This window comes from Hesperophylax consimilis, chromosome 1 (assembly GCF_061612785.1).
Source record: "Hesperophylax consimilis isolate HC1 chromosome 1, BYU_Hcon_1.0, whole genome shotgun sequence".
NCBI classification, from domain to species: domain Eukaryota; kingdom Metazoa; phylum Arthropoda; class Insecta; order Trichoptera; family Limnephilidae; genus Hesperophylax; species Hesperophylax consimilis.
Window position 1 is genome coordinate 9,610,822 of NC_142836.1, and position 26,774 is coordinate 9,637,595.

The 26,774-nt window shown below is 32.3% G+C and overlaps 1 protein-coding gene across 2 annotated transcripts in view; it reads right to left on the minus strand.

The window, feature by feature from the left end:
* Positions 1–1,267: 1,267 nt before the first annotated feature.
* Positions 1,268–26,774, minus strand: part of LOC149426240 (neutral amino acid transporter 9-like) — a 40,535-nt gene continuing 15,028 nt past the window's right edge. Inside the window, exons 1-11 of one of the 2 annotated variants that reach the window (XM_089645393.1) lie at positions 25,861–26,045; positions 25,486–25,581; positions 16,638–16,797; positions 15,685–15,785; positions 11,803–11,960; positions 10,357–10,521; positions 9,244–9,462; positions 5,026–5,222; positions 4,741–4,845; positions 3,610–3,848; positions 1,268–1,436 (exon numbers count right to left, since the gene is read on the minus strand). In XM_089645393.1, the coding sequence (XP_089501519.1) occupies positions 1,268–1,436; positions 3,610–3,848; positions 4,741–4,845; positions 5,026–5,222; positions 9,244–9,462; positions 10,357–10,521; positions 11,803–11,960; positions 15,685–15,785; positions 16,638–16,797; positions 25,486–25,581; positions 25,861–25,877 (1,626 nt within the window). In that variant the 5' untranslated portion in view covers positions 25,878–26,045. Of the gene's footprint in view, positions 1,437–3,609; positions 3,849–4,740; positions 4,846–5,025; positions 5,223–9,243; positions 9,463–10,356; positions 10,522–11,802; positions 11,961–15,684; positions 15,786–16,637; positions 16,798–25,485; positions 25,582–25,860; positions 26,046–26,774 lie in introns of those variants that run through there. The other variant, XM_089645324.1, reaches the window with a different exon arrangement.

Genomic DNA, 26,774 nt, shown 5'->3' on the forward strand with positions numbered 1-26,774 from the left:
ATTAGTGTTTGGTATTTGGGTAAAACCAGGAGATACATATAACACCCAACTATGGAAAATACAATACATGCTACACTGGTTTAACATTGACGTCTCTTCTGGTTTTTCTTAACACTGATCCTAATCACTTGCTTATCGAAGTGTAAAATGGCCTTATCGGCATTGCAATACAATTCAAAAATTGAATCACTATGATTTTAGGATTCGTAAATAATTTCATTGTGGAATGTTTAAAACTACTAAACAGGTGTTCCTATTATTTATTTATTAATAATATTTTTACAGAATTTATAAAATTGTTAATACTTTTTATACCTTCTCCATTGTTATTATTTTGTTGTTAAATATAAAGTACAATACATTATATAATATGTATAAATAAATGGGTTAAAAGTTGAAATAACCGTTATAAATATTTTGTTCACATTTTTTGTTACAACATTTTCTTCTTCTTTGGTTTCGATAAAGAAATAATAAATCACCACCCTCACCAATAAAACACTCTTTCATATGCAAGGCGTCCGGAAACTCGTAGTACAAAGATTGATTCTAAGTCACACGGAGAACCAAAAAAGACTCCTTTTTTTTTCGATCTGAACAATTTTATTCATTTATTAAAACTTTTTCCTTGTTTTCTATATTAAACCCAAGAGCTTCAAATATTCAGCAGAGATACTATTGCATATTCATCCAATTGTATTTTTGGTCTGCCGAATCTAATTAATTTTTCTAAAATACTTACACGCAATCAATACAAATATTAATTTATCATTAACACATGTGGACAAAACTCACTGAAGAAATAAAATTATAGACGTCTGTTGTGGGCATGAAGTAAGGTCAGTTTGGTCTTACTTAAGGTTGAAATTGATTTACAAATATCGAAATTCTTTTTTAAATGGATAATCAATTTCATAGGCCTGTAAGTCGAATTTTTTTGTGAATTGGTTACTTTCAATGTATTATTTTTCAATGTACCGAATTCAATAGGTACATTGAATTACTATCAGGTCTCTTTCAAATCGGTATAAATCACGCTTCTAGCGTTTTATCTCTTCAGTGGCAAAACTCAATCACATTTGCTAATTTTGCGTTAGCAGAGTTCAATTTTGAGCAGTCGTTATATTATTCTTAGTATATAATTTTACTAAACCTATTTGAAATCACTTAACATAAGTGTCTAACATAAGATTTGCAGTATATTAGGTCATTAATAGTTTTTTTGAACACGGTTAATACACAATACTCTCCTGCGTCCGTCACAGACTCAATCTACGAAGAACTGGGCCAGCAAGTTGCAGGCTCCTACCAGGAATATAGTTGTGTAAAACAGGACATTCCACACGGTTAGTTTCCCTCTGATGCGAAGGGACATCATCTGAAGCAAGCTGGGCAGCGTAAACACATGGACCAAGCCACTTACTGCTCCTGTATACCTGAAATTTAAATATGTAAATACATTATGTATATATTTTAAATTGCTTTAGCTTAATCCGATCTACGCTGATGTCATGTATTGTGTCAAAACGTGTTGTGTGATGGGTTAGATTGGGTTGAAAAGGCCAGCATTAAAAGGGTTAAAATCTATTGCACTCAAATTACTGATGGAACTCTGGCCCTGGATACCAAAACTGTTATGTCTTGTTCCATCGAAAATGGTAAGTTTTGTATTTTGTGCAGTAAACAATTATTATAGATGCGTATTGCATACATTAGGTGAGCATTAGAGAAATAATATATTGATCTGTATTACAAACATAATGATAGGTATGTTTGAATAGGTTTGTGTTGTTGATAGGTACACATTACGTGCATGTTTTTGTTTGGCATGCCATTTTATGTTTATGTTTTTGCCAAATTGATGTTTTGGTTTGTATTCTAAACAATACATATTGTCTTTGGAGATGCTGTGCCGAAGAGGTCTTTCTAAGGAGAAGAAGTTTGTAGTGTTGGGATTTTAACAGTTTTCACATTTTGCTTTATTCGCATGTCTTTTCTTTGATATTAAATAAAAATACTTGAATACATCTTTTATGTGAGATAATTTTTGTAATGTTTTCTAAATTTTGGGTTTTTCAGTGTAGGTTTCTAGGGTTAAAGAAGTTTTGAGTTTTTCGATGTAGGTTTCTAGGGTTAAAGAAGTTTTGAGTTTTTCGATGTAGGTTTCTAGGGTTAAAGAAGTTTTGAGTTTTTCGATGTAGGTTTCTAGGGTTAAAGAAGTTTTGAGTTTTTCGATGTAGGTTTCTAGGGTTAAAGAAGTTTTGAGTTTTTCGATGTAGGTTTCTAGGGTTAAAGAAGTTTTGAGTTTTTCGATGTAGGTTTCTAGGGTTAAAGAAGTTTTGAGTTTTTCGATGTAGGTTTCTAGGGTTAAAGAAGTTTTGATTTTTTCCATGTAGGTTTCTAGGGTTAAAGAAATTTTGTGTTTTTCGATGTAGGTTTCTAGGGTTAAAGAAGTTTTGAGTTTTTCGATGTAGGTTTCTAGGGTTAAAGAAGTTTTGAGTTTTTCGATGTAGGTTTCTAGGGTTAAAGAAGTTTTGAGTTTTTCGATGTAGGTTTCTAGGGTTAAAGAAGTTTTGATTTTTTCGATGTAGGTTTCTAGGGTTAAAGAAATTTTGTGTGTTTCGATGTAGGTTTCTAGGGTTAAAGAAGTTTTGAGTTTTTCGATGTAGGTTTCTAGGGTTAAAGAAGTTTTGAGTTTTTCGATGTAGGTTTCTAGGGTTAAAGAAGTTTTGAGTTTTTCGATGTAGGTTTCTAGGGTTAAAGAAATTTTGTGTTTTTCGATGTAGGTTTCTAGGGTTAAAGAAGTTTTGAGTTTTTCAATGTAGGTTTCTAGGGTTAAGGCGATGCACTACGTAGTAATTTAAAATCATGTGTTTTTGGTTTGAAAATTTGGTCGTCTACAAATGTTTCAGATGCTTTAATTAAATACTGCGAGTAGAATACATCCTGGCCTTTGAAATAATCGAGTATTTTTTAGATAAGTAATATATATTTATAAGCCCAAAAAAAAATTATGTATAAGGCCTATGAAAACTGCTAAAGTTCAAAATCTCCTACTTACGAACCCATTTTCGGTTATGGTTTTATTGTATAATGTGGCAAATTAAGTTATTTATAAAATGATCAAAAAAAATTTAAATATTTGTTCCTGAACATCCACAAAATAAAATAAAAGGCACTTTTTGGCCATGTTTTTTTCTTGCATAAATCAAAACAGGTGGATGGTGTGAAGCAGGAATTTAAGCATTATCGCCATCTACGTAAGGTGTGTTATTGATAGCGGCTCGATTCAAAATATTACACGACGTAGTGCATCGCCTTAAAGATGTTTTGAGTTTTTCAATGTAGGTTTCTAGGGTTAAAAAAAGTGGAATTTTACGTCTAACAACCTTGGAGGAAATATTCCTCCATGCTAACAACAATACTTTGCAGATACTTGAATAAAAGTAAGAAGTTTTGAAAAATAATTCTTACCAATAATATAATATAAAAAAGGTTTAGAAATGGATAAAAATATTACTTAAGATAATTTGTTCCATCCAACAGGTTTCTAACAAGTTGAAATAAGGTTAAAATAGATACAATGTGATTAATGTAATCCGAATTTACCTTATGATAGTTCCGATCCTCGGCACGAAGCACGCAAACACGATGCAGACCGCCACAACAACTGTGTTAAACATGACCACGGCCAGGCGCTTTGGTGGGTTGGGCCCGTTGGAGCTGCCCAGGCACTGCACGCGCAGCATGTAGGCGATAAGTGGGTACACCGTGATCACCTGGAACAGCAGCAGCACTCGCGCTACGGCTGTCATTATGTCACTCTTCACAAAGTTGTTGAGTATGTTCTGAAAGACCAATTTTTATTAACACAATGTGATTACTGGACAAGAGTACCAAATGCCTGGAGCCAGTGATACTATTCCTACAATTTCGACAAATGTTTTGTAGCTGAAGGAAGTGAGGAGAGAAAGTGATGAGATAGAGGAAGGTTTGTAAGTAATCTGTTTACTAAACACAGCCATTTCGGATTTTTAATAAATTAGCAATTTTTTTTTCTCACCAGGTTGAATCTCTGGCCAAAGGTGCGAAATAAATATATTAAGTACCAATATTTTAATTTATTCAAATTACATTAAAATTATTGCTTTAACTAATTTTTTTTATTTATTTACAAATGTGACAACCCATTTTATTTCTCAATGCAATTTGTTTACAAAATTACATCATTGTTATTATGTATTGAGAAAATCGATTGAAATTTATTTTACTCAATAATTCAAATGCAATCTGTCACTCATAATATTTACATAAAGATTACAATGCCATAATATTATTATTATATTTGTCTGTGAATGAGCACTAAACTGTATTTCAACAAAGTATTAAATATTTTTGTTCATACTTTGACATCTTCGGTAATTCTTGATTTCACCAGCTGCAGTGTTTAGATTTTCAGCAATTAATGAACTTATTTACAATAATTATCATTTCACGGTAAATTTTTGACTAAGGCCAGTTGTTTCACAGAATTTGAACAATTCTCCAATTTCAAAGCTAATTTTCAAGTTCTGTTTTTATTTCAGTTCTGAGAAACACCTCGCTCGTAGTGAAATAATATAATGACTTGATTAGAATTTGAATTTTTACTTTGAAATTTGATGAATTGTTAAAATTCTGTGAAACAACCTGTCCTAAAAAGAATGCTGTAAATAATGTCAAATGATAGATTTAACTTACATCTTCTATACAATTTTTCGCAAGAGGAAAACAAATGTAGAAAACGGCGCCAACCAACATATAAGTGATGGTCACCAGTACAAATGCGACACTCAAATCTCTTCCCTGTAAAATAAAAGCGTTAATTAGACATAATTTTACCTTTTTTATAATATTGACGTAACTTGGCTCGATAACAATATTTTTTACTATTTTATTTGAATGGGAGATAAACTCTATTGATTGATTATGCCGTTACAGTTTTCAGAATCATCCATCAGTATCATAATCAGCAGAAGGTCTTACATTCTTCTCTTGGTGTCTGTTGTTCCTCATGACTGTGATGATGATATTGTGAATGAAGAAGCTGAGCGCCAGCATCCCGCTGAGGGCACTGAAGTCAGTCTTGATGGTGAATTCATCTACCCAGGAGTTGATGTGCATTCCCCAGCCCCATCCCTTCACCGTCACAAACACTGCCAGGTACAGGACTGATAATGTTCCTAGGAATAATAACATCAAGAATATGTCATCAAATGTAAAGAAATTAAATAATATGTATACCAAAAACACCATCATATAATGATAAGAATGTGTTTCTGAAATAACAAACATTTTGTCTTCGGATACCTGTGTAAATAATATAAATAAACATATACAGGGTGGCGAAGAATGACCTTCATGATTTAAAATAAATAAAATAATAAAAACCAAAAAAACATACAATACAACTGATGTTTTAAAACTAAATGACATACTACTTAATAAAAAATGGGAAGAACTCGTAGAAAATAGTAAAATTAATGAAGCATGGTCACTTTTTATAGAATGTATTCAAGACGAATTTAAAAAAAATACCATCACGTCTGAAAAAAGTTCTCCAACTAAACATAAACTTCTAAAACCGTGGATATCAAAAGGACTCATAACAAGTTTCATTAAAAGAGACAAACTCCACAAACAATGCAAATCAAACCCATATGACATCTTTCTCATAAATTTCTATAAACGATATCGAAACTTATGCACACGACTTGCACGTATATCGAAAGAAATATATTATAAAAATAAATTAGATAAATGCAACAAGGACCCCAACAAAATTTGGCAAATCCTAAAAGAAATATCCCACACATCTACAAATAAAAGCGATTCCATAACCAAGATTAAAATAGATAACGAGATTATTAAGACATCAGAACAACCACTAAAAGTATGTAATTTTGTGAATAACTATTTCGCTAACGTAGGCAAGGTACTAGCAAACAGAATCACTACAAATGACGATATCCCAGAATTCTCAACCCACTATACACACACTGGTGTTTCTTCCTTTAAAATTCCTTACACAAACCCAAACACAAACACTAAAACTTATTAACGAACTAAAAAATACAAACTCTCAGGGTAGCGACAAAATATCACCGATAACACTAAAAATAATAAAGTCAGCACTTCTTATCCCACTTACTATACTTATAAATCGGTCCATTAAAGAAGGAATGTTCCCAACTATTTTGAAAACGGGCAAAGTAATTCCAATCCACAAAAATGGAAACAAGATAGAAATTAATAATTACAGACCAATTACAATTCTAAACACGCTTTCGAAAATTCTCGAGAAACATATCAAAAACCACCTTTTAATTTTACTTAACCTTAACAATATACTATCACCAAATCAATTTGGATTCAGGGAAAATATGAGCACCTCATATGCCATAGCCTCAGTAACAGACTTCCTCAAAACAAATATAGATCAGGGTAAAAAATGCCTTGGAATATTCCTAGATCTGGCAAAAGCGTTTGACACAATTCACCACCAAAACCTGTTCAATAAACTTAAATATTTCGGAATCACGGGAACAGAACTCAAATTAATTGAAAGCTACATGGAAAATCGCACCCAATATGCCTCAATAGAAAACACATGTAGTGACAAGGAACAAGTATCCTACGGAGTACCACAAGGCAGCGTACTTGGCCCAATCCTATTCCTTATTTATATTAACGATCTATGTCACCTGCAAATATACGGGGATATTAAAAGCTTTGCTGATGACACTGTGTTACTTTTTAAGGCCGCTGACTGGAACACACTAATCACAAAAGCTGAAGTTGGCCTAAATATTACAAAAAAATGGCTTGACTCTAACTTATTAACTTTAAATATAGATAAGACTAAATTCATAACCTTTAGCATAAACTCGAGAGGCCAACCCTCCAAAAACATCTACCTTAAAATACATTCCTGTCACTCAGCGAGCACCCCATGCAATTGTCCTCCAATCACACAAACCGAAAATATCAAATATCTTGGTATATACTTCGACCGTTATTTAAAATGGGACAGACATATTGAGTCGGTTAAAGGAAAGATAAACAAGTTGATTTACTTTTTCAAAAACGTGAGAAATATACTAAACATATTTGATATAAAGAATATATACCTCGCAATAGCACAATCCATAATGGAATACGGCATTATTGCCTGGGTCTATGCCAGTAAAAAATACATAGACACACTGTATAAAGCTCAGAAAACCTTAATAAAAGTAATACTTAAAGTAACAATACTAACACCCACTTCAACCATATTCAAAAAATTGCCAGTGTTGAAGATTCAAAAATTATATTCAAAACAAATACTTACTTTCCTTTACAAGAACCTAAACACATTTAAAACTTCTCGCAATACTAGAACAAGACATGCACACCAACTACTAATACCAAAAACCAACACATCCTTTGGACAAAAACACTACAGATTCCAGGCTATAAAACTATACAATTCACTTCCAACACAATATAAAACATCTAATCTTACAGAATACAAAAAACACATATGGAACTGGCTACAATCATTTTAATATTTAATTTTTTATATTTCACTTTTTTTTTGTTATAACTATGGAAAAATCGATTTTATATTTTAATTTTTATTGTTTCTCTGTGTAACTAACTCCACTGTATTGTTTTAGTATTATATAACTTTACAATTGAAAAAGTCCTCCACAACACAGGTGAACTCCTAGCGTGGAGGACAATATACAAATATAATACAAATATATTTAAGAATAAATAAAAAAAATAAAAATCGATATAACTTTTTTTTATTTCAATATATTTATGCAAGACTTGAGGAATTTAATATGGAGCAATGTCCGACTGCAAACACAAAAATTGTTGAATTTTGAAAACCAAATGTCAATTGTTTTGACGCAGCGTGCATATAGTTAATATTTTAATTTGCAGATTTAATAGATTATAGGCACCCACAGTTTTAACAATAGATTATCTGGTTGCATGTTTTTGGCAAAAAGGGCCATTAAGGAGGTACTGGTACTCGAAGACCATAGATGGAAATATTCAACGTGTACAGAAGAGAGTGTACAACCCTTGTCAAAGCGACCGGGTTCCTGTTAAAGGAATGAGGTAAAATGGGAGATAGCACAATGGGCTTATGGCCTAAGTGGTTACAGGAACTATACGTAAACCGTCTCCGCTCTATAATAAATAAATAAAATAATTAGGTGTAGTGTAGCTACTTTAATTTTTAAATAAAATGAGTGGATATTTCTTCAGACCCCTACGTAAACACAAGTGAACCCATTACATAAACAGTAAATGAACAGGAGAAGAAGATTAAATAGTTTATAATATAAACAGTAATCTAGGGTATTAATTAATTAATTAATATTAATTTCTTCATAAATGTTTTGTTTAACAACAAATAAAGCTTAATATTTTACACCACTTTGAGAATCTAAAATACATGACATATGTCACATACAGCATTGGAGCTATTTGCTGATTAAATTGAAAAATTTACTGATTACATAAAAGTTGAATACTAATCAAATGTGCAATGTAAATAAATCAATATCATTAAACTAAATTGTTTTATTTATTTTGACAAATAATATCCCCAAGTCGTACACAAATAATTAAGACATTTTTTTTAAATTTTCCCTTTTCCATTGTTATAGGTGAATTTGAAACTCGTGCTGTGATGGAAGGCATTATTATCTAGAAGAAAATTGAACTTGCAAAGTGTAAATGAGAACCCAATATTTCGGAAAACTTGGCCGCAATTCGGTATTATTCACTGAATGCAGTTTGTAAATTCCGTTTTAAGATGATGGTCATTTTAATCATTTAGTAAGGATTCTTTTTCAAATGTGAAATCTTTGTGTTTATTTGGACTTTCTTATTCGAATATTTTCAAAATTAAGGTACCCGCCTAAAGAAAGTTTGAAAAAAGAATTGCTACGGGTATAGTGATGTTTTTTGGAGAAATTGTATAATTAAGTAGGTAATTAAATAATAATATAGGTAATTTAAGTACCTACTTACAAATCTTATTATTTCGGAGGAAATTTTGTTTTTGGTTTTCGAATGGGAAAATTAGAAACATACTTTTTGGATTCAAGATCTACTGTTTCATGAGCCACTAGTAACAAATGATATTCAAGCTAACCTAAGCTAACAATGTACCTAATATTTTTAATGTTCTTTACTCACCAAGGGAGTTAAACTTTGTGAAGAATGTGGTAGAGTTAAAGTTAAGCAGTGGGAAGATGAGCAGGGCCACATAAAGAGGAACGGATGAATAAAGGTCCCAATACTTTCCCCCCCAGGAGGCCATCACCATGTCGGGGTTGTTGGAGGTCATGTTCACAAAGTTCTTGGGACAAGTAACTCCGTCGAATGGATCGCTGGTGGTGATGTTGTCGGGTATCTCTGTAATAAGATTACACAAGTATTTAATAAGGAATTAAGGATGAGCTCTGTGGCATGGAGGGAAAAGCTCTGACTCTGGGCCCAGTGGTTACGAATTCAACTAACAGCAACTGAATAACTTATTTACATATTTTTAACTTATGTTTGAAACATGAAGATTTTTGAGCGGAGTTAATCTCAATATCGCCCAAGTAACAAACTAACATTCAAAATGAAAATATTGGTTGAGGATAGCTCTAGATATATTATTTATAATAATTCAAAATACTTTTTTATATCTTATTGTTTTAGCACTATTAAAAATTAATAACAAACATTTTTTATCTCTGCAGGTGGACAAAAAGGAATCTAATGAAACAATTTTTTTTTTAATTCATTGATTTTTTGTGTACACCCCCGATTACGTTTTTTTTACCATTGATTTTTAAAATTAAAATATATCCTTAAAGTTTGGTTGTTTTCAATTTTGTTGGTTTACAGTTTAATTTGTGTGATAATATACACACGGTGTCCAGAAACTCGTAGTAACATTGGGAATCGATTTTGTGGTGTAACTTTATTTGATTTGAGTTTTCGGGTAAATCAAGTAAAAATTTGAAAAAAAAATCATTCGCTGGGTGGTTAATATGAGTTATTTGATATCTTTTATAATGCGTCAAAGCATAGACCAAGCTTCAAAAGTTTTTTAACACTTTAGCTGCCGAAAAAAAGTAAAAAAATTATGGAAATGCTCAGATCAAAAAAAAACCAGTTATTTGATTAGTCTGTGATGTAGATTCATCGGTTTACCGCTTGAACTACGAGTTTCCCGACAATGTGTATATCACATTTTCAGGGTCCGCCAAAAATTGCAGTGGGACGTAAAATAAATTAATTGTATAAAATTTGATTTACCTCTGAAATAGTTGACTGAGTAGTAGAGGAAGTTCGTCATGAGTACCCAGTAGACGATATTGGCTCCAAGCATGACCACCACACTGAAGATCTGCGCAACCACCTCAGCCCAGCGGCCTAGCAGCATCCGGCACAGGTCTGACACTTCGCATTCTGTATTGTCACCTGAAAAGAATCATTTTTGTCTTGGAGTCAATCATTTCTGCAGATAGCTTAGAAAAAAGTCTATTGTAATGATTAATCGGCAGACTAATAGCAATATGTACATATTAAGTAAGTCCCAAAACTGCACATTGGCAAAATACTTCAATAGGAATATCCTGCTTGTACTCATCCATTCACACATAATAATGTTTAATGTACCTAAGTATGTAGAAAATAATTGTCATCAATCAATACTTTATGTATTCAAATAAATCAAAGTTGGTTTGAAGTATAGAGAGATACTCGTAGCGAATGCATTCAATTGATTGCTCCCTTTATTCACGACCTTAAACTCAATGTCTGTAGTGAAGTAGTCTAGGGGCACTACTTTCAGGGTTGTACAAAATGATTTCACAGTGGGCCTAAATAATGTTTCATTTCTGTCCAAAATTCCATGTTTCTTGATGCACAAAGGTATACACAACAAAACTTCACAAATTAATTAACTTTTTTTTTCCTCCACTGCTCTTCTCACTAAGGAATTCCTGTGTCGAGATGAGCAGCTTTACAATTATATTTAATCAAATAAGTAGAGTACATGATACATACATAGATGGATTATATCAAATATGGGGTTTCTAGGGTGATTTATGACAAACTACGATATTTGTAATCCAAAATCACCACTCTCAGCTAGTATAGAATTTTGGATCATTTTCTTGAATAGATTTAACAAACCCATATTTTTTTTATATTTTCACTGGGATATGATAAAGCAAGGGAGCTTTATAAAAAAAACTCCTTTGTCGAAAGGATGTTCTGGTATTCATCTGCTGATTTATTAAAGAAAAACCCAATCTAGTGTTGATCTTTTGGCAGTATCAATGTTTTTGAAAAATTTACAGTGAGCCCGTATTATGCACAACTGCCTTACTGACATAATTTTACTTTCACTATATATAATAACTGTGACGAATATAAAAAAACTTATCTTATTCATTATTTTTTAAATTAATTTTTGTGCAACATTTAAAGGATCTAGGGTAGTCTTGTGAAAAGAACTCCAACATACAACATTATATGAATGCATCGATTTCACAAGCGCATAGTATACAGTTTTCAATGCAACTATGTCCAATATATTTCTTAAGAGTCTTGAAGATGTAGGCTAGCTTTCTTATTTTGTTTGTTAAACCTTGAACACCTGATAGTGGGTGTTAGCAGCTATCATGAAGTGGTATTGAAAACATTAGCAGTTATTTTCATTGATTTTTAGCTCATTGGCTGTTGTTTTTGACTTACCATGATGGTAGCAGACTTTGAGGAGGGTATAGGAGGTGAACAGGCACAGTCCTCCCATCATCAGCATTATGAGTATCCCCGGCAACAATCCCGCTCTCTCTATGCCCCAGGCCATGGTCAATAAAGAGCTACCCATTATTGTGTTCCACACTGCAAACCTAAAAGTTACCATACATTATATTCATCTCGATAATATTGACGGTGATTCAATCCATTATTGCATTTGTACGCCTTTCTTCAAAGCATTGAGTTTTTATATGTACAAACCTATTTATTCATATTCGTCTTTCGTATTTACATGCACAAACAAATAATTAGTCTTAATATTTTAAAGTTTAACTTGCAAGAAGTGGATTTTCATATAATAATTAAATTTACACCATCTATGAACACATAGATTATCAATTCCAGAAAGTATGAAGGGATATGCAGAAATACCTTATGACCATTATACAAAATATTAGACAACCACTTGTAAGAATGATGGAGATTTATAAACTAGCATAAATAATTATAGAAAAAATAATATTCTCAACACTGTGGATTTATTTAATTATCAATATCAAACATAAGAGAATTATCTCCAATAGTCATTAAAATCATTTTAATATCTTACCTACATGTTTTTAATAGTTTCAAAACCATGAACAATGAAATAAATACTGTTCAAATTAGTTGTCAATCAACTGGTTTATCAAGGAGACAATTAAAATAATTATGAATTATTTATTTAGATAACTACTGTCAAATACTAAATGCCAATACCTACATTAAAAAAGATATTTGTTATTAATGACATATATTTTTTATCAACATGTCAATTATTCACATGCTTTATTTTTTAAATACTATGAACACATGGACCATTTTTTCAGAATGAGTTGAACATGAGACATTAGTCGTGATAAATTATGTCTTTGTCTGCTTATAGCACTCGAAAAATTATAGTAACCGGTGAGTTGTAACACAATATAAGTTATTATTAGTATACACATATGTAATTATTAACTATATTCAACTTTTGGATGAGTCAAAGAATCATTTAAAACAAAAGGCCAGTGGCAACCAACAATTGATACTGTTGCACAAACAGCTTAAATTACTTTTTGGATATTGTAATGGGGGGAGATTAGAAGCAAGAAAAAGGCAGCCGACAGAATCTCTACACTCAAATGGAATTTTACCGGGCACAGCTAATGAATAAACGTCTGTCATTTTTTTAAACTATTTTTAATTTGCAAATTGAAGATCGGAATTGTGTCAGTTTATCCTTGTGGAATAGGTACTTTCATATTCGTCTGTTTTCTTACATCCGTCATGAAAACTATTTTATTTAAAAATAAGCCAATGAACTCTATGATTATTAGGTGTATTATACTGTAACACACTTTTTATACTATGCCAATAAGCCAATGAACTGTCTGGTTAATAGGTGTATTGTACTGTAATACACTTTTTATACTATGCCAATAACCTAATGAACTGTCTGGTTAATAGGTGTATTGTACTATAACACACTTTTTATACTATTCCTATATGTATGATAAGAATATAAATATGTTACACAGGGTCACCATTCAAGAAAATATACATATTATATAATATTGTGTGGTAAGAAGAATTGGCCTGATCCAGTGAGACTGTTACCTCAATATTGGGGGGGGATTTATGAAGCATGAAGAAATGCAGGTTTAGAAATAGAAATCTGATCCAGGCTATCAATATCTTGTCACTCGAACTTAAATGACATTGAAATTAACCAACATTGAGCTTAAAGAATGTGGAACATAAAACTATGATTAGGAAACTATCAAAATTAAATAAATAGTGGTATGAGGAAAATAGTTGTAGTGCTGAAATTTATAATTAGTAAATATTAAGACTCCCGTTCCTAAGAGGGGTAATGCACTTACCCAGAGAAGAGTTTTGTGTGATATCTGAGATGCCTTTTTTTACTTTACATACTCTACAAATTTAGGTAATCCTTAGGAAATCTATTTGTTAATTGATATGCATTAAAAAAGTTATCAGGTTATAATTCCAGCAAACTCTGATGTGATTACTCTCCCACCCCTCCAAACAAGCTGCGAGTGCGATTGTAAAAGGTGCATTTTACTGGAAAGGGTTATAATAATATATATTTGAATTGCGACTGATTTCGTACTATTTCTTTTAAGGCGATGCACTACGTCGTGTAATATTTTAAATTGAGCCGCTATCGATAACAACCCTTACGTAGATGGCGATAAGGTTTAAATTCCCGTTTAACACCATCTGCCTGTTTTGATTTATGCAAGAAAAAAACATGGCCAAAAAGTGCCTTTTATTTTATTTTGTGGATATTCAGGCATAAATATTTAATTTTTTTCCAATCATTTTATAAATAACTTAATTTGCCACATTATACAATAAAATCATAACCGAAAATGAGTTCGTAAGTAGGAGATTTTGAACTTTAAAGCAGTTTTCATAGGCCTATACATTATTTTTTTCTGGTCTTACAAAAAGACTTATATAAAAAATATTCGATTACTTCAAAGGTCAAGATGTATTCTACTCGCAGTATTTAATTAAAGCATCTGAAACATTTCTAGTCGACCAAATTTTCAAACGAAAAACACATGATTTTGCATTACTGCGTATGGCATCGCCTTAAAGTTTTGAATTACAATGATGCTGGGCGAAGTTGGGCGATATCTAGATAAAACGGTAGGTAGCAACCGATATTTGAGTATATATAATAGAGGAAAGGGCAAAAGGAATATTGAAAGATGATCGCTCCCCGATATATGGGGACTCTAGTGACTCCCCTTTGAGTCGTACATTGATTTTTACCTTCAGGTGCGTAAAGGTCAATACAAAAATTGTAATGTTTAAAATATCATTTATTTTTAATGTGACATTATACAAGAGCCCGGAGTGAGTTGGACTATGCCAGTGCCAATTTACTAAGAAGTGTTTTGAAGTGGAAAGCACTTCTTATTTAGGGGGTGAAGAAGAGGGAAGGGAAAAGTTGGTGAATACCTTGTAGTATAGGTCGTATTACACCTGCCGTAACAAAGCGAGTGCTCGGCCGAGTCATTTGCTATATTACTATTACTACTATTAGTTTAATGTGCTCTTAACATGGTTTCGCAATGGAGAAAAGAGAAATATTAAGAGAGTTTTACAACAACAAACTCTCCAATTTTTTTAAATATTTAATTCTTTGAATTTTCTTTCTTTCACTGACTGAGTGATGCTACTGAGCGAGTTCAGTGTGCACGTGAAGGACGACGTAGTCATTGGGCTTTGTCTATCAACTCTCTCGCCTGAATCACTCGTCCGCTACTAGGCTGACTAGTTCTGACTGTACTGATCACATCAGTCGAGCACTCGGAATGTGTAATTTAGGCATTAACAGCAATACTTCAAACAATATTTATATTCCAAACGAGGACAATACTAAAAGCATCTTCCACTCTATGAGGAATTAAATTATTTCGTGAAAAAGCCCATCAAGTTCACTATTCTCAATAATATTTCCTCTCATCCGGGATTTGAACTCGTGACCTGTGGGGCACTGCCATAGCGCTCATAATGGCACTGTGTTGACCCGTCATTAAATAAGTACTGGAAATGTAATATTTATTATAATGTACCTTTATAATATTTTTGTAGACATTTGCTACGTCATACCATCATTGTCGCATGAAGAAATGTCACCATGTTATTTCATCATCCAAAACAAATCATCAATATTTACGAACATTATAGTATTTATTTTAATATGAGTGCATAAGAAAACTGTATTTGAATTAAGAGATAATTGCGATAAATATTATTTGTTTATAAAAATGGTAAATAAGTTAGATATATTATCAAACCAGGAAGTTATCTTACACTGTCACCAGGGAACTCTGTTTTCTCTTGTGCTCCATTGAATATTTGTAATTCTCGAAGAAAGGCACCGATGAGAGCAAACCTTCAACATCGACACTATCCTGAAACAAAAACATTGAATCATTTCCTTCCGAAATCCTTGGATAAAAATATTTTTTAAAAACGAAACACAGAATTCTAAGACAATTAATGACTGAATTTTATGGTTAGAACATTGTTCCAAAAAAATTACACTAAAGTTTCCCATTATCAATAATTTTTGATTCCAAAACAATAAGCAAAAAAAAACGATTTGTTTTTGGTTTCTGAGAATCAAATTGTTATTTTCTTTTTATAACCGTAACGCGATTATTTTTATTTTTACATTATTAAAATAATCGATCATTTTGTTATAAATGTTCAGCGAATAAAGAAGAAGTTTGTATTAAAACTAATTCATCTTTTAACTTAGGCAATATGGTATTTCAAAGTAAAAGAGGATTTCCATAGTTTTATCTCACGATTTTTAAAGAACTTCTTCATCAAGATAAATTTAGATGGCAAGGGCGTATAAAGGGGGGATAGAGATTCAAACCCCCCCTCGGCCTTAGTATTGAATAAGAAAAAAAGAATATTACCCGTATTACATTCTTGGAAAATAAAACAGTATTATTTATATCATCTCTTTAATCAATGTAATATAAATAATAAGTTGTGGTAAGTGGAGTTCCCTAAAAACTTCCAAATAATTCCCCCCCCCCCGATTTTCTCCCTTGCTCCACTCCCCAGGGTCGAACCCCCCACTATGTGAACGCTATAGCTACGCACTTGCTGGATGGTGTGAAGGCCAACACAGCAGCTTTGTGCACAATGAATTGGAATGAAACATCAGTAGGATGGAGGCGTTTCATTGGCAGCCAAAACTTTGCAAGACTTATGATGCCGATGATGTAGATGATGTAAATGTAACTTACTTGATCAGTGTCTGAGCCAGGTATCCTGATGTAGGCGTCAATGCCGCCACCGCCGTTGATCTTTCCCTGTTGTAGGAGGGGCATCCTGCTGCTTTGAGATATGGCGATCGGAGAGCGGGAGGAACCTGATGATTTGTCTGCTCTAAATAAGTATTCTAGCCTGAAAGTATAATATATGAATCAGGTTTAGTCAACGGAAAATAGATTGTAGTTATTGTTATAAAAACAGGAAAAATTCTTACGTTAACGATTATTGAATAGAATCAAGAGAGCAAAATGAATAAGAAAATCTGTGTGTAGGTACTTAGTTCAGCAACTGAACATAAGCACAAGAACGGCGCTGTACAAATCAGTAAAATATTATTATTTATTTATTTTTACTAAAGAACTGACACCATATTTATCGTTTTTCGCATAATAAACCTTGAACTACCTTGAACCCAGCTTGAAATCTCAAAAACTCTCTAAAAATATATTAAAATTATTATAAAGAGTATAAATATGTACCTAATTTCAAAAATTAAATAAATTTATATATTACTTTATTTGGTTTTTCACCCATTCGGCCTTTTACGTATATACCTAATGAGCAATTGAACATTTTACATAATCAGCATTTGAAGTTTTTAAAGCATGAAATTATGTTAAACTGATATAAACAATATTAGTAAAACATGTAACAGTAAAATAAAATTATATAAAAAAAAGAACAACCCTACTATAATTTGTACCCAAAACTTGTTGCCCAGATCATGCATCCTATTGGTTTGTGTGTCTGATTGAGTTGGTTGTGTATGTATTGCAGAAGAATGTTATATTTTGTCTTGTGTTCCTAGTCAGTAAATCTGAGTTAGTATTGGCGACGATGGAAGGGTTGTCAATTATGTTGTTAATCACTATGTGTAACACAACCAGGTCTGACATAATTCTCCTATCAGACAGTATTATTAGATGCAATTGATTCATCAAACTGACATAATTATTTAGCTCGGTATTGACGGAAAACTTTTAGAATGGTTTGCTAGCTATCTAACTGATAGAGTTTTACTTGTAAAAATCAATTTGTTCATTTCCAATCAATTTATAACTACCAGTGGTGTACCACAGGGGTCTCATTTAGGCCCAATATTATTTTTACTGTTTATAAATGATATTGTAAATATATTTGATGAAGATATTAATGCATTACTTTTCGCAGATGATTTAAAAATATTTAAAATAATCAAAAGCGCTGAAGATTGTATCTGTCTACAAAATAATTTGAACAGGTTAATTAATTGGTGTTCTCTTAACAAACTTCATCTGAACATAAAAAAGTGTTATTCAATAATATTTTACAGAATAAATCAACCAATTATTCATTCATATAAACTCAATAACTCAATCCTTACCTCTGTCGAAGAAATTAATGACCTGGGGATAACTTTCGACTCTAAATTAAACTTTATATCGCATATAAATAATATTAATAATAAAAGAATGAAAATGCTAGGCTTCATTCTTCGAAATTCCAGAGGTTTCAAGAATATTTCAACATTAAAAATTTTGTATACATCCCTGGTTCGTAGTCAAGTCGAATATAACTCCTCGATCTGGTCCCCCCACTACAAATTACATTCAGATTCAATCGAAAAAATTCAACATAAATTCCTAAGACACGTTAATTTTAAATTCGGTATTCCCATTGAAAATATAATTACTTGATGAAAAATCTAAATTTATTAAAACTCTCAGATCGAAGAATTATATCCGACTTAATATTTATGTTCAAAATTGTAAATGGTAGTATAGACAGTCCTGATTTAATTAACCTCATTGAATTTCATATACCCACGAGAGCTACTCGTTCTAAAATTTTGTTTAAATGCAACAATATCAGGACTGAGTTTTCCAAACACTCGCTTGTACCTAGGTTGCATGAAGTTAGGTAATAGATACGCAGATGTGGCAGATCTATTTAACTGCACGCAAGGTAGGTACAAGAGGGCTATGCTATCAAATCTTTTCAATCAATATTAATTTAATCTAATTCTACCTTATTTGCACTATAGAAACTTATGTACTTGTATCTCTTGTTTACTTACTTACTTACTCTCTAATGTCATTTCAATCAAATGCCACATATATTTGTAATTCTTTTTTTTAAATATTTCTACGTTTTTAACTGTGACATGTTATCATTGTTTATGGTATATTTATACCGTTGATATTAAATAAATTAAATAATTAACCAGTTATGTGGCTTAAACGCGTTTACGCGCTCTAGGTAGCCGTGCTCTCTAGGCCGGCCATACAAAATGAACGCGTTAACACGCTGTTCTATATGACGATTTTGCTTGTCAAACTCAAGTACTTAATTTGAAAAATCTAAAATATGGGACCCACGGTGTCATCTATTGGGATGATGAAGAAATAATTATAATTAATATAATCTGTGAACTATTATATTAATTATAATAATATAATAGTTCACAGATTATATCGACTTTAGAGTGATCTAAATGAAGCTTCAAGGTATCGGTGTAAACAGTGCAAATTAGCTCTCTGCATTGAACCTTGTTTTGAGGAGTACCACACGGCAGAAGCCTATTAATTTTTTCGTGATGTGAAAAGTATATAACTTTGATTAAAATAATTATTATTTTTCTGTTTATTTAAAATATTTTTTTATTCGAGTAAAATTAAAAATTTGTGACAACCCTGGACATTTTGTGAAAAATTTGTGGTGTTTTTCTTGGTGAATGGCGTCATAAACGACATTCAGTGTACATATTTGGTAAGTCTTCAATTTATATTTTTAATGTATTTCAGAAAAGGATTATTTTTTTTTCTAAAAAATTCGCGGCCTGTCGGTACATCCAAGCAAAATATCTTCCGGCATTTAAAGGGATAATGTGTTCCATTGGAATTTTGGGCTTAAAATTTACGTACCTAAGAAATTTGTGCTGAACTCTTTCTATATGAGTGAATAATTAGATACTCTTATCGACTAACTAACTTGCCATCAAGAATTGGGTATTTTGCGGGGAGAACCTTTTTGTGGGGAAAATGGGAGGATTTTGGGCATTTCTTAATATCCAACCATATTAAAAAATATATATTTACAATAGTTGTGTGAATGCACTATAATTTCTTTTTCTTCGTAAATAATTTTAAAAAAATCTATTTTTAAACTCTAAGCTAAAGAGAAAACCTGAAAATAACTAGATAATACAAAATAAAAGCCAATTTCAATAGAATATGGGTCATTTGAAAGTGAAGGAACTTGTGGGGATTTTGAACTTCTATTGTGGGTATTTTAGAATATGTGCATTGGCAAACCAGAACCCTGTGCTAATTTCGAGTCCTTGGCTTTTAACGAAAATTTGCTGCTGGTGTTTTGTTAAGTATAATATTAAAGCTCGACTTGAAAGATCATGGCAACTCTTTCTATGAACAGCTTTGGATCATAATTACTGATCAGTTTAGATATTAATTATTCGTCAGAGTTTATTTTTCGTACAAGTAATAATTAGGTCAAGCAACCGAGCAGTATGCACCCATAAATAAATATACCATTAACTATGCACAAATATACCACTCTCACTATGCACCATAAAGAAATCTATGCACCTATGATAAGATTACGAGTGTTGACAGGTCACCTATCTGGTGACCTGTCAACGACGACAATTATTAGCCGACAATTATAATGACGACATTATTAGCCGATAAGCACGGCGATCTTCCCCAAACGCACACAAAATATTTTTAATTATTTTTTCCGGAATTGCGTTGCATTCAAAGCCTTATTTATCTTCACTTGTTTTTTCGGTTAGTTATAAATAAGACTTTGTTTCAAAATATAAACTCCGTGATTTTGTAATACAGGTTATATAATTTTTTTACTAACCTAACGAGTAAAACCTCAAATTGTACTATTTAATCATTGAAGACAATATTAGCGAATCTCAAAAGAAAATTTGAAACTGAAAAATCATAAAAAAATGCGACCGTACTTTTTTTCTGATTTTCTGTTTACAATGATTAAATATTATTTGTGTCTTACCTCTGACCAGTGTAGTTCGGTGAACAGTTCGTGGACCTCACGTCCAAAAAAGTACTCTTATTTTCTCTAATTGAATTAATCAAAACCATGATTTCATCCGTTATTTAATTAAAAACCATATATTTTATGTAGCATTTTTAACAAATTTCAAATAAGGAACTAATTTTTTTTAAGAAACTCAGTCAGTCGCTATCTCAATGACATTTTTTTATCAAACTTTCTTCAGGCAGGTAGGTACCATAATATTGAGAAAGTGCGAATAAGAAAGTTCTAATAGTCACGACGATTTTATATTTGAATAAAGAATCTTTTCTGAACCATTAAAACTGCCACCATCTTGAACCGGAAACGGAACGTACAAATAAATTTACAGACAGACGAAATGCAAACGGTCGAGTTAAACAAGGCTTTGCTACACTGTCAATTAAAACGGGACATCAATCGCAGCAATCAAAACGCTTAGTCAATTATGTAAATTTGTTGTTATTAGTCATACATCATGGGATGCCACTTGACTTGCCAAGATGAAAATTAAGATTTTATTTCAGCTACTAGCGAACGAATTTTCTGTATCCACAATGAGTTGCGACGCCCCCATCATCACAGATAAATTTGTAAATTTCTACGCATATTTTTATAGTCACCGGAGCGTGCTCTGATTATCTTGAGTCAGGTGTCAAATCTAACAATAGTTTTATAACCTCGGTAACAACACATTTGTCATCATGCCCAAGTATCATTCAACGGAAGCAATCTTCCGAACAGGCCTTGAGTCAGCCATCGAAGCCAGAGTAAAGTTGGCCTCTCAGAAGCTGGGCGTACTGTACAGGGCCCGCAGATACTTTAATAGTACACAACTGCTGACCCTGTACAAATCGCAAGTGCGCCCTACTGTCGAATTTGGCAGCCATGCATCTCTGGTCCGGAGCCCCTAAATACCTGAAAAAAACCCTTGACTCTGTGCAAAAACGGGTGGTCCGTTTGATAGATTCCCCAATCTTAACAAACGGACTGCAATCTTTAGAGCACAGGCGTCAGGTAGGTATGCTGTCCTTGTTCTATCGGTATTACAATGGAAGATGCTCTGAGGAACTAGCGTCGTTGATCCCTTTGGCACCGGTGCATAGTCAGGATACACGCCAAACGCGCGCCCAACATTTGTACACGGTTGACATTTGTCACATGAGAACGGGTCGCTTCTACGATTCGTTCTTAAGTTCAACAGCTCGGCTGTCGAAAGAGCTGCTGGCCTCTGTGTTTCCTCCCTCCTACAACATGGGACTCTTCAAGACCCATGTTTACTCCTTCCTCTCCACAAAAATACCCTCCACACAGCATCCCCAAAGATGACATAGGCCCTGAGGGAAATTATTTTCTTCAGGGCCTCCTGTGTGGAGTTAATATAAAAAAATAAAAAAATCATTACATTTATTTGTCGACCGCCAATGCATTATAGTAAATATATAACTATAATTATAGAAGCATTATTTGATATAGTCGAACTTATTGACATTAATACAAAGACGCGTTATGTTCATACTAAATTAAAAAAATATAGCACGTTCCAGTTTCTAGATGCAAAGTGAATTTAAAAAAAAACGCATAAGAAAAGAATAGCCAATAACGATGCGTGAATAGTAAAAAAAACCTAAATTTATAACAGCCTGCCTAGTATGCAACGGAACGCATTAGAAAAGGATAGCCATTCAACTGAACATGTGTGTACGAGTGAAACAGCTATATTATTATGAAATCAGTGCATGTAACAAAAATCTATGTCAATAATTGGATTTATTGAAATAATAAGTGGTTTTGAGCACATACGAATGGAAAGAAATTCAATCAGATTTGGTTTTTGCTCGTGAATGATTTGTGTACCTCTCAAAAGCACAGGAAGGCAAATTTTTTCATAACAAGAGCCTAAAGCGAAGTGTGTGTAGGACTGGTGACAGAGGTGACAAGACAATTAGTCTGACCAACAAACTTACGTGCGATGCTAAACGAAGTAAATCTCAAGTACGTCCACTGGGCCTAGTTCAGTGAAACCACGCGCGCTTCTTTTTTAATTCATCTAAGGTCGAACTCATATCGTCCGGGTAGCAGAGAAATGTAGAATAATTTAATTACTTATTAAGTACATATTATGTGATATTATTATATTAGGTACAATATAAATAGAGTAAGTAGTGTATTTATTTGTCATCTCAGACAAATATTTGCCTTCTTATCGATATCCCACTGGCAATGGCATACAGCAATTAAACTACTTTGTTTGTGACATCATGTTGTATGGCCACAAAATTTATTCTTAGAATTTAGTTTTTCGTAGATAGGAACCGATTTACGTAATAGATATTCAATATCACGCCGTTTCTCGGACTAATTATTTTGTAAGAAAATTTAAACGTTCGTAACCAATCAGGGAGTTCAAATTTTGTTTGTTATTTGTAGTTCCCCAATACAAATTTAATATACAGTTTTACAATATTTTTTGGGCAGATTGATAAAAGAGAACGAACGAATGAATTATTTGTTTGTTGGTACTGTTTCCACTATCGATGGTACTTATCTAAGGACTGGAATCTAAGTTGCTTTTTAAGCTCGGCTTAATAGATATTATTTACTTTAATTGAGTTTCTCTTTGGTAGGAACTAGGCAAGATAAGCCGACTAGTAAAATTACTGACTACTGAAATGCCGTCAGTAAGAACTGACTAAATCTGTAGGTAGATACCTACCGAAATACCTAATAATTTTCGCAATTTATAGTTAGTGTACGAAATACATAATGTGAATATGCCATATTTTTTGCAAATGTCACTGTGCTTTGATATTTATTTTGTAGACGGATAGAGAATTAGTTGACAACAAGCAATGGAGCGATACACAACTGAAGAACGCGAAATTATTTTTACTGCTTATTTGACCAATTTTCGGTCTGTTGTTTTAACGCAGGTATGACAAAAATAATGTCACAATGTGAATATAGCATTACTTGTGCCCCACCGTATAAAGTTATTTTTGTAAACACGTTCCTACTCTAATGGTTTTTTACACTAAAGCTATCCTACCACTACAAAATACATGCCATACATATGATATGATAGAAATAATTTCCCCCTAGCGAAACCCATCCCTTTTGCGTTTATTTCGAACATTCGTATGTGAGTGACGCCTCATTTAATATATGGACATGATTATATAGAATAATTATATAACAGAAGATGTTTTACATTAAACCCGAAACCGCTTCTTATTGACTGAGCTTAGCGAAGTCTTGTTTTTACTCGACCGTTTTGCATTTTGTCTGCCTTTAAATTTGTCTGTATGTTCCGTTTCCGTTTCAAGATCGTGACCGTTTTGATGGTTCAGTATAGATTTTTTTTTTTCAAATTTGAAATCGTCGTGTTTATTTGTTTCCTTTCTTTTTGTATTTTTTTTCAATGCCTGGAGAAATTTTGAAAAAAAGAATTGTCATTCAAATAGTGACATTTCTTTGGACAAATTGTATGATTCCTTTTTTGAATTCAAAAAAGTTTTTTAAAATGTATTGTGGTTTATAATTAAGTAGGTAGGAATTTAGGTACATACATTTTTTTGTTTTCAGAAGAAATTTTGATTTGATTTATTAAATAACAAAAAATTAGATGCATGCTTTTCGGGATGAGGTCCCCTGTTTGCAGAAATACTAGTTTATTGTTACAAGTTGTAAGTAAAGTTGGTATTGTCCTATGTGGGTGTTTGTTACCTTTGTATATACGCTCTACGCTCGTAATGTAACTCCTCACTGTTGACAAATTTGAAAAGGTAAACTGATATCTAGGTATATTACGTTGGAGTAGTATCATTAGTAGTACCTACCTAGTGTATTTCCTTTTGTAATGCAAACTAAATTTTAAACTGTTGTAAATATACTCGAACTAGAAGTCATAAAATGTTGTTTTTTTTCAGGCAAGTCAAGCTTTGCGCAATTTGAACAATTTTGAATAAATAAACTGACACATCGGCAAGCGCGACCAATTTTAATATTCCATTTAATCCCAAGGGGACAGAAGATATTAATTTTAATTATAATATCTTCTGTCACTTCGGTTCTAAACAAATTTAAAAAACTAACCCGACATAACTTTAGTTTTAAAATAAAATCTTTTGTATTGCATTTCATTCCAAGCGAATTATCAATACGTCAGATAAAAATAATTAGTGAATAATGTTTCTAACTAAACGACATTTTTGGCATTTTAAGACATTTAATGCCTAAAATATTTAATATTATTTTACTTATTAAATAATATTTATGTCTTATAACATATTTTATGCACACAAAGGTAGGTACTGGGTAGTGTTCATTGAAATATCGCTAATGTTTTATGAAGCCGAAAGCAATGAGTTAATTTCCATGTAACTTTAATATTTGTTTGTGTGGTATTAATTTGTTAATGTTTCAAAAACCATTTTATTATTAGATTACAAATGTTTTTAACTATATCTTTCGCCAACCAAAGAGCACTCGTGCAAAATAAACACAAACATCAATTAGCATTTTGCAATATTTTTCAAAATAATAACTTATTTGAATGCTTTTATTTGATTACTTTATTTAATTAATTCTATTTTATGAATGGAGTTACATTTCACCCCAAGAGCGCTTTGGGTCTATTTGGACGCACACACATAAAAATACACTCGCCTAGTATTATTAATAAAATACATCACATAGGCGTAGGTACCATTTCATTAATATTATCTTTGGTTAAAACAAACTTTTTTAAATACACTTCTAAATTCAAAATAAACTCACCGTCCACTGTTGGTATCCCTGAGCTGTGTTAAGTAGGACCTCTTCGGAAGAGAGCGCTCGCAGTCCGTCGTGTCTGAGAACTGATTCGCGAATAGACTGAAACAAATTAATAAATAAATGTGCCTGACTCATGTGGGTATATAATGCATTGTACACAGTGTATATACATGACAGCATATTGTCGTCAGTAAAAAAATACAGATTAGCTTGTGTACTTGAACCACGGTCGGACAGTTCAAGATCAGGCCTTGGAGTATTCGACGAAAAGCATAAAATTCGTACCCAGATTCTGCTATTACGTATTCTCTACCCAATATACCCGCAATTTCCAAGTATGTGAAAAAAAGTTTTATAAATAGACACAACTGTACTTACTGTGTGGGTAGATACATTGCAATATTGATAAATATGAATTATATGCATATGAAAAAATATAAACGATAATAACAACTTTATATCAAACTCAGTATCTTAGTAAATAACATATAGATTTTTAAATTTTGTTGGTAGTTTGTTTTAGGTATTGAATAGAGAATAAACAGTATTTAATTTGATAAATGATAAAAAAAAACTTTGTTTTAAACCACTTTATTGAATTATATACGTCGACCGGTTTCGATTGCACTCAACCTTCTTCAGGACAATTGAAATATAAACTAAATTAAATACAGAGGACAAAAACAAGGTAAACAAAAGGAAAAGAGAAAGCATGTACGAGAGGGAAAGAGCATCAAAGACAGGCTGGTGGAGGGGTAGGTAGAGGGGTAGAGCGAGGGTGGGGGTTTCATATGGACAAAGTGAACAACTTTATGATTGGACTCTCGGTTATTCTAATGGTTTATTTATAATTGGGCAATTATTTTTATATTTATTAGATTTGAAATGTATTTGTTGTATTATTTAGAAGGTAGAGTGCAACCGAAACTGGTCGATATATAACTCAATAAAGGGGTTTAAAACAAAGTAATTTTTTTCATTTATATAATGTCAAGTCACAAAGTTTTGCTTTCTTCGATAAGTTTTTATTTGAGATTTTCACGGCCAAAAAAAATGAAAGTGATTTATTTTTGGAGTATCGTGCCGTGTTACGTTACCTCCTTCGGTAGCCAACGTTTCGGACAGCATTACAAAAAATGCAACCTTACTGAGATATTTTTAATGACTCCACCTTATCGATATTGTTAATGAGACCACAATTCGCAGTACGTTTACGAAATTTCAGTTCATTTTTCATCGTAGAGCCTGAGAGATTTGGATCGGAAGTTCGAACCCACGTCCTGCATTTGTGT